Below are 17,470 nucleotides of genomic sequence, written 5' to 3' on the forward strand. Positions count from 1 at the left end.
GAGTAAATCAGAGGTCCCAAAAGGCCCACCAAAAAGTGAACAGCAGATGAGACTGTTGAACACAATGGCTAGTCATACTGGAGGACCCGAGAGTTCACTGGGGAGAAGGAGAGGTCCTGGTGGAGAAGCTGAAGAACTTCCTCAAAGACTCAAAGTTCAATGCCAAGGTCTGGCGTGCGGCTCCAAGTGCTTTTCTAGTAGGGCAGCGTGGGGCGGAGCCACAGCTGGGGGCGAGCCTGCCTTTGTGACCACAGGGCCTTTCCCTACCAGAGAGAAGAGAACGGGGCGGAGCGCCCCGCTAAGACGCAGGGGGCGGAGGCTTGGCCTGGGGGTGTGGCGCCTAGTTTGGAAATCATCCCCCGAATTTCTCAGGCCCAGGAGCGGTCCTTAACGGGACTTAACGCTTCTGCTCCGCCCTCAGAGCGCCTGCAGTTCGCTGCTAACCGCGGCCCTTCAGGGGGCGGAGTCAGCCCTCCGGGGGGCGTATCCCAGCCGCCGAGCGCCTACTCACCCCCAGGCATGGTCATCCGCTGGACGCCGGCCTAGAGGCGGAGCCCAGCCATCGAGGGGGCGTTTCTTCTGAGTCGGGCCGCAGTCCCGTACTCAAGCTCCTCGGCCTTTCTTAACTACGGTGGTACAAAGCGTGGTCGTTGGCGCGTTGCAGGCCTGGGGGCGGGGTGTGGCCCCCCGGGGCGTGGCCGAGTGCAGCCTCCCGGTGCACATGGTGGTTCACCAAACGCCGGCCCGGAGGGGCGGGGCCGCCTGATCCTTCCGGGAGCGTGCCCGCGGCCAAGCCCCGCCTCCTGACGCACGCCCCGCCCATCTCTCCAGAACGGCTTCGCGGTGGCACAAAGCGCGGCCGCTCACGCGCCGCGGCCTCGGGGCGGAGCTTAGCAGCCCTGCGGGCGTGCCAGGGCGCCGAGCACCGCCTCTCGACGTAGGGTCCTCCTGGCGTGCCGGGGCGGCTAGGCCACCTCACAAAGCCGCGACCGTTCTCGCGGGGTGGGGCCGACCCCACCCACGTCGTGCTCGCTCTCGCCGGGCTCCCTCAGGCGCCAGCAGGTGGCGCTGCTCCACCGAGCCGGCCCGTGTCGGCGGCGGCGAGGCGGCGCGTGGCCGGCAGGCGGCGCGCTGCCAGGCACGGCCTCGGCCTCGGCCTGCGCGGCGGCGGCGGCGGCGGCGGCCTGGGCCCGTGTGCGGCGGTGGCGGTGGCGGTGGTGGCAGCGGGGCCTGGAGCCGGACCTAAGATGGCAGCGGCGGCGGCGGCGGCTGTGGGGCCGGGTGCGGGGAGCGCGGCGGTGGCTGGCCCGGGCGGCGCGGGGCCCTGCGCGACAGTGTCGGTGTTCCCCGGCGCCCGCCTCCTCACTATCGGCGACGCGAACGGCGAGATCCAGAGGCACGCGGAGCAGCAGGCTCTGCGCCTCGAGGTGCGCGCTGGACCAGACGCGGCGGGCATCGCCCTCTACAGCCGTGAGTGTTGGGGACACCCTGGGGACGGCGGCGCACGAGGCCGGCAGCTAGGGCGCCGGGGGAGGGGACGGTCTGGGGGGGACTCGGGCCGAGCCAGTGCACGCGGCTCCCTCAGCCGGCCGGCGAGATGGCAGAGAAGGCGTGCGCGGGGACCGAGGAGCCCGAAGAGGGGCGCGGGAAACACTCGGGGGCCTGAGATTTGCGGCGGGGGGGGCGCGTGGCAGGAAGTGGGGCCCCGAGGATTCAGGGGGATGATAGAGGGAGCGATTGCAGGGTTCTTGAGCGGGTGTGGTTTGTGGATCTCATCTCAGGCGACATCCTCTACACATGCACACGGACATTTGTAAAGTGGCTTTCAGTGTGGAGCACCGGGAATACTGGGTGCCGCCCTTGTGGAGGAGGACTTGATATGCAGGAATCCCCCCCCCCCCCCCCCAACACACCTCGATTGGCAAACTTTAGAACTGGGGACAGAGATAAAGAGTTCCACCCCCATCCCCCATTGAAACGTGGAAGAGGGGAGGGGAAGGCCGGCTTGCTTTAGAAGTCAAGAGGTAATGCCACCTCCCTCGCCACGCGCCTCCTGTCTTCTTTTTTAAGGACGTGAGAAGCTGGTGACATTATCAGAAGCTGCTTCAAAAACTGACATGGTGGGGGGATAAAGGGGGAAATCACAGTGTATTTGCGAAGGGCACCAGCCCCCTCCCCCCAAGCTTTGTAGTCCCACCTTTCATTCTTTCTCTTGTTACTCTTTCTACTGGCGGATTCCTTAGTGGCATTTTGCTATTCTGTTTCATGGTCTTTGTCTCCCAAGGTTTCGTTCATTGATGCTCTTAAGGGGCCACCAAGGAGGACCGGATTGGTTTTGGCCTGTGAGAATTTTTTTCTCCCTCCCTGGTAATGGGATGTTGGGAAGGGAAATGTATGTAGCAGTCTGTTCAGATGGCTTCTCCTGTCTTTGCCTTGACTTTGAAAACACAGGAGAAAGTAGTGTGTCTGGTGCCCAAAAGTGGGACACCTTTGGGGGCTTGGACAGAGCTGGGGTCGCCTTGAGGACACCAGTGAAAGGGGAATTTCACAGATTAGGAGTTTAGGACTGGTAAGGAAGCGAAGCTCAGCACGACCCAGACCCCTAAGGAAGACACAGGTACCAGGGCCTACCCTGGAAAGTGTTCTGGGAAGCTGGATTATAGTGTTAGCAGCCTGTGGGCTCAACACTTGGTAAGCTGAAGCAGGACTGAAAGCTTGAGTATAGCTTGGTTGATGTGGGCAGATCCTGTCTCAGTCACCAAGACGAAGTTCTGGGTAGCTTGGTTTGTGAACTTGACAAACTTTTTTTTTTTTTTTTTTTTTGGATTTTCGAGACAGGGTTTCTCCATAGCTTTTGGTTCCTGTCCTGGAACTAGCTCTTGTAGACCAGGCTGGCCTCGAACTCACAGAGATCCGCCGGCCTGTGCTGGGATTAAAGGCGTGCGCCACCACCGCCTGGCCTTGACAAACTTTTTTTATAGAATTTATTATATTTACATAATTGTTAGTTTCTTCATAATCTCTTATACCCAGTTTCTTTTATTCTTAGAAGTTCAACTTATTCCAGGAGAATCTTTACAGTTTGTGTTCTTGTTTTGCTGTAATTATCAAAGTTGCCTGGGGGCTCAGCATGGGTAAGGATCTAGGTTCTGTTCCCAGCTGTGAAGTAAAAATAAAGATGGTTATGGGCTAGGCATACAGCTCTGGTAGAACATTTGCCTAGTAAGTTTGAGGCCTTGGGCTAGATCCTCAGCACCACCAAAGCCCCCGAAACAATCCTGCAGTGCCAGGTGTGGTGGTGCAGGCCTGTATCCCAGCATCTGGGATACTGAAGCAGGAGAAACTCAGTGTTTTGCTTTGTTTTTTGAGACAGGGTTCTTCTTCTTTTCTTTCTTTTTTTTTCTTTTTGGTTTTTCACAACAGGGTTTCTCTGTAGCTTTGGCGCTGTCCTGGAACTAGCTCTTGTAGACCAGGAAACAGGGTTCTTCTATGTAGTCCTGGCTGTTCTGTATCTAGTTATGTAGACCAGGCTGGCCTTACAGAGGTCTTCCTTCCTCTGCCTCCCAATGCTGGATTAAAGGTGTGTGCTACCATACCTGGCCGTAGGAGGAGTTCAGTTTAAGAGTAGCCTGGCTACAAAGTAAGGTCTTGTCTTCAGAAATTAGAATATATACATATATAGGTATATACAAATACCTGTAATCCCAGCACACGTGAGGTGGACGAAAGAGGAGCAGTTCAAGCCAGCCTGTGCTACTTGAGAGTCTCTGATTCTCTCCTTCCCCCAAATCACGACAGTGTTGAAAGTTATACAGAATTACACACACACACATACCTACACGGGCATATGTATAAGTAAAAAGTCCTTGTTTCTCAAAATCCTCAGTCCCAGATATATTCTTGGGGCCAGAGAAAAATTTCATCCTCTAGGCCAGTGGTTTTCAACCTTCCTAATGCTGTGACCCTTTAATGCAGTTCCTTATGTTGTAGTGATCCCAACCATTAAATTATTTTGTTGCTACTTCATGACTAATTTTGCTACTGTTTGCCACTGTTATGAATCATAATGTAAATATCTGATATGTGACCCTCAAAGGGGTCATGACCCATGGGGTTGAGAACCACTGCTCTGGGCTAAAATGACATTGGGGTGAAGATTTCACCCCATTTTTATTACATATATTTATTTGTGTTTATGTGGTGGTGTCTCATGTCACAGTGAGAATGTGAAGATGAGAGGACAACTTGCAGGAGTTGGTTCTCCCTTTCCATTATGTGGGTCCTGGGAATCAAACTCATCAGATTTGATAGGAAGTGCCCTTACTCACTGAGCCATTTTGAGACAATCTTGGGTTTCCAAGGTGGCCTTTAACTTTGTGCTACTTCTGCTTTCTTCCTCCTGGGTTTATAGATTTGTACCACCATTCCTGGTGTTGGGTTGCAGTTAAACAAGGGTTCTAAAGGCGGGTCAAAACTGAGTGTAGATTTCCAATGGTCATTGTAACAAATGACCAGAAGTTTGGTGGCTTAGAAAAGTTGGGATATGCTTTCTCATTTCCTGACCACACTCTGAAATCAAGGTGTCTAAAAAGGCCACTTTCGCTCTGGGCTGGAGGGAAGAAGAGGCCTTTGTTGCAGGTTCCAGCGACTCCAAGAACTCCTTGGCTTTCTGTAGCCAAACTCTAAGCACCCCTCGCTTGCTGTGGCTTCTCATTTGTCTCTGTGCTTTTGTTTCCTATTTTTGTTTTTGTTTTATTTTGAGATGGTTTCGTGTAGAGCCTTCTTGGCGCTCCAATGCTTTGGTCAGGCCAGAAGACACTGATTTGTTCATTATGAGCCTGCATGCTCCCAGTCCCCAGGATCTGAATTTGTATATATATAGACTGTAAGGAGAGTTTGTCAGAATACCAGAAGGATTTTTTCTTTTTTTTTTTCTTAATTTTTCAGACAGGGTTTTGTCGGAGGAGGGGTGGTTTGTTGGTTCCTGGCCACCTAGCTAGCTTAGACCCGAAATAATCACACAGAAAACCATATTATTTAAATCACTGCTTGGCCCATTAGCTTTAGCTTCTTATTGGCTAACTCTTACATATTAATTTAACCCGTCTCCGTTAATCTGTGCATCACCATGTGGCAGTGGCTTATCCACAAAGTTTCAACATGTCTGACTCTGGCAGCGGCTCCATGGTGTCTCCTCCCTTACTGCCTTCCTTGTTCCAGCATTCAGTTCAGTCCTGTCGTTGTGCCCCTCCCCTCGCCTACCTAAGTTCTGCATAAGCAGGCCAAGGCAGTTTTCTTCTTCTTCTTTTTTTTTTTAAATATTTATTTATTTATTATGTATACAAGATTCGGTCTGTGTCTATGCCTGCAGGCCAGAAGAGGGCACCAGACCCCATTACAGATGGTTGTGAGCCACCATGTGGTTGCTGGGAATTGAACTCAGGACCTTTGGAAGAGCAGTCAGTGCTCTTAACCTCTGAGCCATCTCTCCAGCCCCCAAGGCAGTTTATTCATTAACTAATAAAAGCAACACATAGACAGAAGGACTTCCCACATCAGGGTTTCTCTGTGTAACAGCTCTGGCTGTTTTGAAATTTGCTCTGTAGACCATTCTGCCCTTCATTCTCAGAGATCCTCCTGCTTCTGCCTCCCAAGTGCTGGAATTAAAGGCATATGCCACCATTGCCTGGCCAGAAGTAATCTTCTTCCAGTGTGTCAAATGTGTAGAGGTCTCTGTGGGTCCTCTAAGGGCCCTGAACTAAACTCAGGAGTTGATCAGGTGCAGGTCAGTCATAGAATCTTTAGTTAGCCTTATGACCTGTCTGTGCCTGTTTCCTTACTACCTGCAGCAGCACTTTTCTGCCTGTAGCCTGCTGTCCCTCTGGTGGGTTGAAGGGCTTAAAGAAAAGAAGGGGTTTTGGCAGGGGATTTGTAGCAAGTGTTTGTCAACAGTACATTTCTAAAATTATACGTTCTTTGGTAATTTCACATATGAATACAATGTATTTAGGTCACATCCTCACCCAACAACATTTTTACAGATGTTATTTTTGTTTTATATTTTTGTTACAAATATTTTGAGACAAAGTCTTAATGTTGCTCAAGCTGATTTCAAATATACAATGTATCTGATGGCCTTCAATTCCTGATCCTTTTGCTTCCAATCTCTTCAGGGCTCTGAATATAGATATGCAGCAGCACCTTACTGGTTTATGCTATGCTAAGGATGGAACTCAGAGCTTCTTGTATGGTAGGCAAACATTCTACCCACTGAGCCTCAACCTCAGCAATCGGGGTAGCATGGGAAAGAGTTGGTTTTCTAGTATGCCCCCTATGTTTTATACCTCATGATGGGAGAGATTCTTGGGCCTCCATTTCTGGGTGTCTGTGCCCTTCATTGGAAAATGTGGCAGCTATCTCCAGAAGGCCCCATTCTGGTCCCCTACAGAGTGGCTACCCTTCCCAGCTCTCCTAGCCATTTGAAATCACTCTGATTTTTATCTCAGGGGATTGACCACATGGCAGGCAGCTACTGTATCCAGGTCACTCTGCCTGGCATGGGCTTTCCCATGGCTAGGGGGAAGAGCAGAATTGACTTGCAGTTGCTCAGCCTGGCACCAACCCATCTAGAAATGCCCAGGTCATTTTTCTGTCTTGGTCAGCAAGAATGAGTTTGGATGATGTCTGGCTTGCTCCTCAACCCTTTAGGAAGAGATGCTTTGCCCAGACCCTGTCTGATAAGAAAGGGCTGATGTCATTTTGGTGAGGTGACATCCAGTGTGGAAAGGCTAGAGGAAACTCCTGTATTGGTTGTGCTGTACTAAGTTGGTAGAGTGTCTGTCTAAAATAATCTTTTTTTTTTTTAAGATTTATTTATTATGTACACAGTGTTCAGCCTCCATGTATGCCTGAAGGCCAGAAGAGGGCACCAGATCTCATTACAGATGGTTGTGAGCCACCATGTGGTTGCTGGGAATTGAACTCAGGACCTCCGAAAGAGCAGTCAGTGCTCTTAACCTCTGAGCCATCTCTCCAGCCCTGCATAAAACAGTCTTGCATGACTCCTTTATCAACCAGGCTTGCTGCTATTAGACACCTGTAATCCCAGCACTGGGGAGAATGAAGCCAAGCCGGAGGATCTGAAATTCAAGGCCAGCCTAGGCAATTTAGTGAGTTCAAGGTCAGACTTGTGGTACCACTAGACTGTACAGTCACAGAATCAGGGGCCGTTGTGACTTCCCTCTGCCATCTTTTAAACATTTGTTATGAACACAAGCAATAGTCTGCCATATTGTCAAGATAGGATGAAGTTGAAAAGTTAGCAATACCAGAAAGATAATCTTCTGTCACTCGCATATTGCTTATGCTGTTGCCATTTGTTTTTTCTACTTGCTTTATATAAGGCTATGAGTGAGCTCCTGTTGCCCAACTTAAGTGCTTGACCTTGAGATCAGTCAAGGAAAAGAACAGCGTAAACTGGTGCCTGTTGGTAAAATGGAGCCTATGGCCTATTTTTATACAGTCAGAGCTAGAAACATTTACAGTTTGTAGGGGTTGGGAAAAGTAATCACCAGTTCACAAAGAATACTCAGCCAGGACCATCTTGTCCTATAAAACCTGTAGTGTTTACTTGTGGGTTCTTAACAGCAAAAGCCTGGGATGAAAGTATGGTGTAAACTGGGCACTAGTAGTGCATACCTTTAATCCCAGCACTCTGGAGGCGGTGGCAGGTGATCTCTTAAATTCAAGGACAGCGGGGGGGGGGGGGGGGGGGGTGCTGGGGAGATGGCTCAGCAGTTAAGACCTTCCAAAGGTCCTGAGCTTAAATGGTGGCTCACAACACAACCATCTGTAATGAGGTCTGGTGCCCTCTTCTGGCCTTCGGGCATACACAGAGACCAAATATTGTATACAGAATAAATAAATGAGTATTTTTAAAAAAATTCAAGGTCAGCGTGGTCAACAGAGTGAGTTCCAAGACAGCCAGGCTACACAGAGAAACCCTGTCTGGGGAGGAGGAGGAGGGAAGGGAGTGAGTGAGAGACAGAGACAAAGAGACACAGAGAGAGAGACAGAGAGAGAGAGAAATAGTAAGGCTCTATAGGTAGAACACTTGCCTAGGATGCACAAAGCCCTGTGTTCCTTCCCTAGAACCACATAAACATGTGTGTGCAAGGCTAGTAAATTCAAAGTCAGCCTCAGTTACATGTTGAATTTGAGGCCAGCCTATGCTACCTGAGACCCTGTTTCAAAAAAATAAAAAAGGAAATGAATCACCAGTGGGAAATGTGGTCTTAGCCAGACTTGGGACAACCCAGACATCTTTTTAGATTTGAAATGTCCCTATAGGTTAGGTCTTAAATAAGGGTATACTTTTCTGGGTGTCATGGGCCAGTTGGCCTTTCGATTATGCCCTTTTGTGTATGTCACTACTGGTCTTTAAAAAGCCTAGTAAGTCCTTTAATCCCAGCACTCGGGAGGCAGAGGCAGGTGGATCTCTGTGAGTTCGAGACCAGCCTGGTCTACAAGAGCTAGTTCCAGGACAGGCTCCAAAACCACAGAGAAACCCTGTATCGAAAAACCAAAAATAAAAAATAAAAAGCCTAGTAAGGCTGGGTATGATGACTCACCTCTATAATCCTAGTACTGAGACAGGAAGATTGCTTGAAATTGCAAGCCAGCCGGTAGTAGATAGTAAGTTCTAGGCTAGTGTGGACTACAGTGAGAAACTGTCTTTAAAAATTTTTGGTGGTAGGTGGTGGTGGTTCTGGCGAAATGGCTCAGTGGTTAAGAACACTTGTTGCTCTTCCAGAGGACCCAGGTTTGATTACCAGCACCTACATAACCATTTGTAATTCCAGTTCCAGAGGAGCCAACACTTCCTTCTGACTTGTGGGCACACATAGTACATATATATACGTGTATACAAAACACTCATACACATAAATAAGTAAATCTAATAAAAAAAAATGTAAAGCCCTGTGAAGCTGGGAATTGTGGTCCTATTTTGCTGGTGGCCAAACAGGTAAAGCACTTGTTGATCTGCTGAGATGGCCTGTGCCGTCAGTTCAGCACTGCCCTACATTGTCTTACTGTGCTGCTGCAGATCAACAGATGGAAGGAAGAGACAGTGTCGTGTGTGTCAGACTCAAAGCGACCTCTTAAACAAGGTGGCATCTCATTTTTCATGCTTTTGTACATAAGTTGTTCAAGGGTTGATGGGGGTTCTGGGGCAGAAGCCCCTTAGGACTATCAAGATGGTTCAGCAGATAAGGTGCTTACCATGCAAGCCTGACAACCTGGAACCCATGTAAAGATGGAAGGAGAGCACCAACTCCCCAAAGTTGTATTTTAACTTCAGAACTTGTGTTCCAGAATAAATGAATTCCACACTTGGCAGTAGGAAGAAGTAACAAAAGGTTAGACCCTAGACCTCCTGGAGGAGGGTTCTTAGTAACTTGCCCTCAGAGTCCTTCAAAACTCAAGTCCAGGCAGACTCCAGTTTTTTTCCTATTCCCATAGTGAAAAGTGGCTGTGGTACTGGGGATGGAGCCCATCTGCACTCTACTAATCTAGTGCTCTACCACTGAGCTACATTTCAGCACTCTTCACTAGGTAGCCCAAGCTGGGCTTGAACTCGAGCTTCCTGCCTCTGCTTTCTTTATAGCTGCTTACAGCTGTGTACTACCACACTTGTTATGCTTCCCCCTTTTCATTTCATATTTGTGTGTGTGTGTGAGGGCATGCATGTTATGTGCAGGTGCATAAGAATATGTGCTTTTGCCAAGCGGTGGTGGTGCACACCTTTAATCCTAGTACTTAGGAGAAAGAGGCAGACAGATCTCTGAGTTCAAAGCCAGTCTGGTCTACAGAGTGAGTTCCAGGACAGGCTCTAAAGCTACACAGAGAAACCCTGTCTAAAAACAAACAAAAAAGATTGTGTGTATGTAAGGCCAATAAACCTTGAGTGCCATTCCTTGTGTATGTGTGTAGAGGGGACCTTTGGTATCATTCTTCAGGTGCTAGCTTCCTTTGAAGTCAAGGTTGCTCACTGGCCTGGGACTTAAATGAACCATCACACTGTTCTTCTACCTGGTTTCTATGGACCAAATTCAGGATCTTAGATTTACATGGCAAGCACTTTATCAACTAAGGCATATTCCTAGCTTGTAGTTCTTTTTTTTTTTTTTTTTGGTTTTTCGAGACAGGGTTTCTCTGTGGTTTTGGAGCCTGTCCTGGAACTAACTCTTATAGACCAGGCTGGTCTTGAACTCACAGAGATCCACCTGTCTCTGCCTCCCGAGTGCTGGGATTAAAGGCGTGCGCCACCACTGTCCGGCTTGTAGTTCTTTTTTTTTTTAATATTTATTTATTATGTATACAATATTCTGTCTGTGTGTATGCCTCCAGGCCAGAAGAGGGGTTACAGATGGTTGTGAGCCACCATGTGGTTGCTGGGAATTGAACTCAGGACCTTTGGAAGAGCAGGCAATGCTCTTAACCTCTGAGCCATCTCTCCAGCCCTTGTAGTTCTTTTTTTGAAGCAACATTTCTCATTGCCCTGGAACTTGTTAGGTAGGCTGAGTGCTGGAGCAGGAATACTCCTGTCTGGGATTCCCTAGCATTGGGATTACTGGGACCCACCCACCACCACAGCCAACTTGGTTTTTACTTGGGTTCTGATGGATCAAGCTTGGGGCTTCAGTTTGCATAGTAAGCACTTTAGACACTGAGCCATCTCTCTAGCCACCTTTTCTTTTTCCAAAATGTTTTATAAGGACTAGAGAGTTGGCTTAGCTGTTAAGAGCACTTGTTGCAGCTGGGCGATGGTGGTGCCCGCCTTTAATCCTACCCCTTGGGAGGCAGAGGCAGGAGGATCACTGTGAGTGCAAGGCCAGCCTGGTCTACAAGAGCTAGTTTCAGGACAGGCCCCAAAACTACAGAGAAACCCTGTCTTGAAAAACCAAAAAAAAAAAAAAAAAAAGCAGTTGTTGCAAACCGGGCAGTGGTGGCGTGGCGTACACCTTCAATCCCAGCACTCAAGAGAATGAGGCAGAGGGCTCTCTGAGTTCGAAGCCAGCCTGGTCTTCAAAGTGAGTTCCAGGACAGAGAAACCCTGTCTTGAAAAACAAAACAACAACAAAAGAGCACTTGTTGCTCTAGTAGAAGACCTAGTTTCGATTCCCAGCTCATAAATGTCCATAACTCCAGTTTCAGGGGATCTGAAACTTACAAAGTACACCCTACATACATTTACATACATAATATACATATATACATGCTGGCAAAACATGCCTACTAATGAATAAATGTAAAAAGGATTATTTAGTAAAGACTTTATAAATTTATTATTGAGCCAGCATATGGTCTCATGTAGTTGAGGTAAATATTAAACTGAGGCTGGAGAGGTGGTTTGTGGGTAAGGTGCTTGCTGCCAAGCTTAATGACCTGAGTTAAATCCCTGAGACTCAGATATTGGAAGGAGAGAACTGACTCCTGCAAGTTGTCTTCTGATCTCCACACATGAACCCTGGCACATGGTGGTATGTTCCCCCCATGAGTATATTTCAATTTATTTTTTATAAGTGTTTTGTCTGCATATATATGTATATGCTTCCCATCAGTGCCTGGCACTGGTAGAAGTCAGGAGAGGGTGTCAGTTCCCTGGAACTGTAATTATAAGAGATATTTATTTATATATTACTGAGAAAATTTCAAATCAGACTCTAACTTTGTGCTTCTGAACAGCTGTCCCTAGCCTACATTCAGACCTTGAGTCCACTGAGGTGTGATGCCTTCCTTCTCTTCCATAGCCCTTACCTCTCCAAGCTGCTCTGATTTGGTATTTCCCATAGAGCAGCTCTTTGAACTCAGGTGCCCTTTCTTATGTGTGGGTAATGTTTCCTCATTACGCCCAGCCCTTCCCTTTAGGCAGCCAGCTGAGTTTGAGTTCCCTGACAATGGCGATGGTCCCCAGGGTCCTGCCTTCATCCTCCCCCCTCCCACTTGGGCCATGCCTACACCCAAAGCCCTTAGCCAGTGGTTCTCAGCCTTCCTAATGAATTTAAAACAATTCCTTATGTTGTGGTGACCCCCAACCATAAAGTTATTTTGTTGCTACTTCATAACTGTAATTTTGCTACTCTTATGAATCATAATGTAAATATCTGTCTGATATGTGACCCCCAAATGGTCTTGACCCACATGTTGAGAACCAGTCCCCTCAGCTGTGATTTATACATGGAAGGTGTAATTTGGTTTTCCTCCTATTGGACTGTGTACTGTAACCTAACTTGTATGTTTGCAGAATTTTCCATGAGCTGCCATGTGGGCCTCTTTATAATCTCTACATATCCAGCTCACTCAGTCACACATTTTTCCGAATGGATGCCTGAGTATGTCATGCAGACATGTCCCCTGTATCCTGTGCCTCAGATTCACTTATGGTCTCAGATTCTGGTGAGATTGTGAATGGCAAGCGCTGAGTCTTGGGCTTCCACATGGGTACCTAGACCAGGGGAACAGGCAGAGTGTTTGCCCAGGATATGACTCTACTAGGTTTAGCAACTGGGGATGGATTGCTCAGGAGACACTATGGCAGGTACAGTTGCTGCCCAGGGCATCCACTCTGTATCTGGGGTCTGTTGGAGAACCCAGGAAACAAGACTCGCAGGACATGGGTTGAGGTTGGGAAGAACCCTGACCTGTGCAGAGCCTCTTAAGATTTTGTTTGTATTTATTGCAGTGCTGGGGTGGAGCTCAAGATCTTGTACACACAGGTGTAGCCAAGTATTATACAGTGAGCTGCATCCCCAGTCCATGTTGCTGGGCTCCAAGACTGAAGTATGCTGAGGTATGATGTCAGAAGTCAGTGGCTATGACCATAGGCCATTCTGTGAGCTTCACTTACCCTCGCACTTGGAGAGATGGATGACACCTGCACCTCTCAGGGCTGGTGTGGAGACAGGAATTCATTTAAGAATTTGGCCTAAGAGCCTCACATCCACATCTCTGTAGCTGGTTTGCTGTTCCTGTGAGCTCCTGGGCAGACCCTCCAGCAGGCTTTGAGAGTAAGGGCTGATCAGGCTTGAGTTAGGGCTCAGGTATGGGGAAAGGGAGAGACTTTGAAAGGCAACAGATGCCACCAGCCCCAGAGGCTACCACAGAGTCTTAGTCTAGAGGGTGGGATAATGGTATTCCTAGCACCTACTTTCCACTAGCAGAAAACCACTGCTCTGGGTATCTTGGGGATTTTAAGATATCTGAGGTCCCATACTTAATAAATCAATAGTCACTTAAGCCTGCTTGTCCCAGCCTGGGGCTAGAGCTGAGTGGTAAGGTTTCTACCTGGCATACTCAAGGTCCTGGCTCCTGTTCCCAGCACTGCAACAAACAAGTAAATTCAATCTTGCTTGTTCAGAGATTGGAGATCGCTCAGGAGTCCCTTTCTAAAATTGGAGGGAGGCTGGTCACTGAGCCTCTGCTAGAGAAGCTTTACAGAAGCCTGGAGTTAGTTAGCCCATGGCACAGTGGAACTCTGGGCTCACTGTCTGTCTTTCCTGGTCATGATATTTTCACTATTTCTTTGACTGTGCCTCAGTTTTTTTTCTTCTACAAAATGGAATTTGCACATTTTCATTAGAAGGCAAGCTGACAAGAGTCAAGTATTAGGGTAGAGTTTGACCCAGGTGGCTCCATAGACCTGCATTGGAAGCGAGGTTCTAGGTTGGGTCTAGCCAAGGGCAGCAGGGAGGGCAGAAGCTTTTATTGTAAGAGTGACCTGCATGAAGAAATGGGGTGGGGGAGGGCTCAGATTACTGCCCCTCTGTCCTCTCTCAGGATGAAGGGCTGCGCTGGGCCTTGGACTCCTTGGATCTCAGTGTCTTTTTGGTGGGGAGGGCCAGCTGACTGAAGGTGGCTTTGGCCAGGGTGGACATTGTTTCCAGACTCACAACCCTGTAAAGTCACATGCAGCCCCCATCTAGTAGACTCCTGTCTTTAGAAGCAGAGAGGATGTGGACAACAACCTATCCCGCCTGTCCTTGACAGGAATAGGGCCCAAGAGACACCTAGGAGGACGACAGCCAAAGGGCTAAGAGGGAAAGCCTAGCCTAGCTGTAGAGCTGGGAGGTCAGCAAGGCGGTCTGGAGTGGGCAGCATTGCCTCAGTTGTCTAGCATGCTGGGGTTCCTGTCACAGCAGGCTAGGAGGTCCTGGCTGGCAAGTTACCCCTCTGTCCTGACTTGGAGCCAGAAGCTGCTGAGAACTTGAGTGGCAGTCATGACCTTGTGACCTTGGCTAAGTGAATGAGTTTTTAAATCCTCCAGTAATATGAAGGACTTCTGAGACCCTCGCTAATCCAGTCAGTGAATAATGGTCATAAGCCCACAATGTGTTCCCATGGTGTTTGCCCTAAGACCTGCCCCTTTTAAAGAACTGCTTGAATAGCTTCAGGATCCAAGTTCCTTCCGGGCTTGCCTACTTAACACTGGTATCTGTCCTGAGTTTAGAAGCCAAGAGAGCTTTTTATTTGGTTTTGTTTTTGTTCTTGTTTTGTTTTTTTTTTTGAGACAGGGTTTCTCTGTGTGATTCTGCTGTTCTTGAACCCGATCTGCCTGCCTCTGCCTCCCCAAGTGTTGGGATTGAACTGTAGCTAAGGATGACCTTGAATTGTTGATTCTCTCACTAGTCCTGAGTACTAGAATGGCAGGCATGAGCCACCATGACAGTTTTTTGGGTGCTGGAGACTGAACCCAGGGCATCATGTATGCTAGGAAGCACTCTGCCAACTGAGCTATATCTCTGATTCCTTGTATGTGTGTGGAATCCAGAGGTTGGCTCTGGGTGTCATTACTTTCCACTTCAGTTACTGAGACTAGTCTCTTCATTGTACTAAAGTTCACTGATTTCTCTAATCTAGCTACCCAGGGATCCCATCTCCGCATCCTAGGACTGGGATTACAGATGGGCTTTGGGATCCTTAGTTCCTCCATGACAAATGCTTTACTCACTGAGCCCCCTATCCTCGTGAGTTTTTTTTTCCCCTGAGACAGGGTTTCTTGGTGTAACAACCTTGTCTATCTTGGAACTCACCTTATAGACCAGGCTGGCATTGAACTCAAGAAATGCTCCTTCCTCTGCCTCCTGAGTGCTGGATTAAAGGCATACAAAACCACCACCTCTTTAATTTTTAATTTTTTGAGGCAGATTCGCACTTTGTAGCCCATACTGATCTGAACTTGTAGCAGTCCTGCTCAGCTTCTTAGGATCACATGTGTGTGCTGCCAAACCTTGCCCCCGTGAGCAGTTTTTTTTTTTTTTTTTTTTTAAAACTCTTTTTTTTTTTTTTTAATTTATTTATTTGTTATGTATACAATAGCCTATCTGTGTGTATGCCTGCAGGCCAGAAGAGGGCACCAGACCTCACCACAGATGGTTGTGAGCCACCATGTGGTTGCTGGGAATTGAACTCAGGACCTTTGGAAGAGCAGGCAATGCTCTTAACCACTGAGCCATCTCTCCAGCCCCCCCCCCGTGAGCAGTTTTATGAAAGAAAATGAGACCAAACTTCACAGTAGCCAGAAGAGGCAGAGCCTGGAGGTTCTGGAAGACCTTTCGTGTCTTCTATATGTTCATTGGATCATTCTTTATTTCATGGCTGTTGAATCAACACCATAAGGTTGCCTGGGCCCTGGGTATTGAATTTGGTGTATTTGACAGTTGTGGGTATTCAGTACCTGTGTAACTTGCTGCCCAAGATCATCCAGTGAGCCTGACCCTACAGCAAGCTTGTGTCTCTGCTTTGGAAGTTTTTGTTGGTACAAGCAGCCCCTCCTTTTCAGCCACCTTCTGCTTGTCCTCTGCTTCAAGGATACCCATTCTTTTTTTTTTTAAAAATATTTATTTATTTATTATGTATACAATATTTTGTCTGTGTGTATGCCTGCAGGCCAGAAGAGGGCACCAGACTCCATTACAGATGGTTGTGAGCCACCATGTGGTTGCTGGGAATTGAACTCAGAACCTTTGGAAGAGCAGGCAGTGCTCTTAACCTCTGAGCCATCTCTCCAGCCCAAGGATACCCATTCTTGGAAATAAGCTCAAATTATTTTTCTGGGCTGTACTCCTTGTACTCAGCCTAAGAGCCTCCTCCCCTGCACCCATGTTTTTGTCTACCTCTTTAAAGCCATTCGTTATCCATATTTTGGCAAGATATATCAAAACTGTTTACTTTCAGTGCTATTGGCTGTTGCTTCAGCTAATTAAGTTCCCCAAGGTGGGATTCATTTCCGTTGTATAGCTGCACATGGCAGTGCAGAATGGTTTGGGTTCTAGAACCTTACGGATCAGCACAGACGGGATGAGACTGAGGATGCTGCCTAATACCCCTAGTGGATTAGTGCTAACAAAAGAGCATGCTCTTGTTATGGAGATTACAGACCCAGGAGGAGCTGGAAAGGGAGATGGAGGGTCCTTCTGGACTTGTCATGTGCCCTTGAGGGACACTTGCCCACTCCTCAGTCTGGGTGGGTTGGCAGTATATACATGCTTGTGCCCCTCTTATTGATGCATCCATGCATCCAGGCCCTAACTAATGTGAAGTGTAGCCATCGTGCCTGACTGGTCATGTGCCTCACTGAAATCCATCTTTTTTTTTTTTTTGGTTTTTCGAGACAGGGTTTCTCTGTGGCTTTGGAGCCTGTCCTGGAACTAGCTCTGTAGACCAGGCTGGTCTCGAACTCCCAGAGATCTGCCTGCCTCTGCCTCCCGAGTGCTGGGATTAAAGGCGTGCGCCACCACTGCCCGGCTGAAATCCATCTATTTTGTTGTTGTTGTTTTAAAATGGTGTACATCTGGTGATGGTGGTGTATGTAGGTAGGTCAGAGAACTACCTCAGGTGTTGACCCCCACCATCCACCTATTTTGAGGCAGGGTCTCTTATTTGCAGCCACCTGAGACTGGCTGGCTTGTGAGCTTCTGGGGATTCTCCCATCTCCACCTCCCATTTCTGTTGGGAGCACTCAGATTACAGTTTTACAGCTGGGTACACTTGTGTCCAACCTTACATGAATTCTGGAGATTCAAACTCAGGTCCTCACACTTGTACAGCTAACGCTTTACTTACTCAACTGACTCCCCAGCCTCACTGACGTGTGTGTGTTCGTTCAAGTGTATGTACCTGTAAGCACATATACAGAAGAGAAAGAACATCAAGAGATGTTCCTCTATTGCTGTCCACATTATTTTTATTTTTGAAACAGGGTCTGCCACTTAACTTGAAGCTTATGGATTCTGTCACATGGCTAGTCAGTGAGTATCAGGAATTCACTTATCTCTGCTTGCCAGTTTTGGGGTTACAGGTATTCATGGCCATACCTAGCTCTTATGTAGGCATTAGAGATTTGAATTCAGGTGGTCTTGCTTTATCAGCAAAGACTCACTGGGCCATTTTCTCAGTCCCTATTGATTGC

At 48.0% G+C, this 17,470-nt stretch overlaps 1 protein-coding gene across 3 annotated transcripts in view; it reads left to right on the forward strand.

Moving 5' to 3' along the window:
- Positions 1-1,018: 1,018 nt before the first annotated feature.
- Carm1 (coactivator associated arginine methyltransferase 1) overlaps positions 1,019-17,470 on the forward strand; it is a 49,732-nt gene continuing 33,280 nt past the window's right edge. Inside the window, exon 1 of one of the 3 annotated variants that reach the window (XM_041656704.1) lies at positions 1,019-1,470. In XM_041656704.1, coding sequence (XP_041512638.1) covers positions 1,248-1,470 — 223 coding nt within the window. In that variant the 5' untranslated portion in view covers positions 1,019-1,247. The remainder of the gene's footprint in view (positions 1,471-17,470) is intronic. The other 2 variants (XM_041656706.1, XM_041656705.1) reach the window with 2 other exon arrangements.

This window comes from Microtus oregoni, unplaced genomic scaffold (genome assembly GCF_018167655.1).
Source record: "Microtus oregoni isolate MIOR12 unplaced genomic scaffold, Mior012 000008F_ref0000371, whole genome shotgun sequence".
Classification (NCBI taxonomy): domain Eukaryota; kingdom Metazoa; phylum Chordata; class Mammalia; order Rodentia; family Cricetidae; genus Microtus; species Microtus oregoni.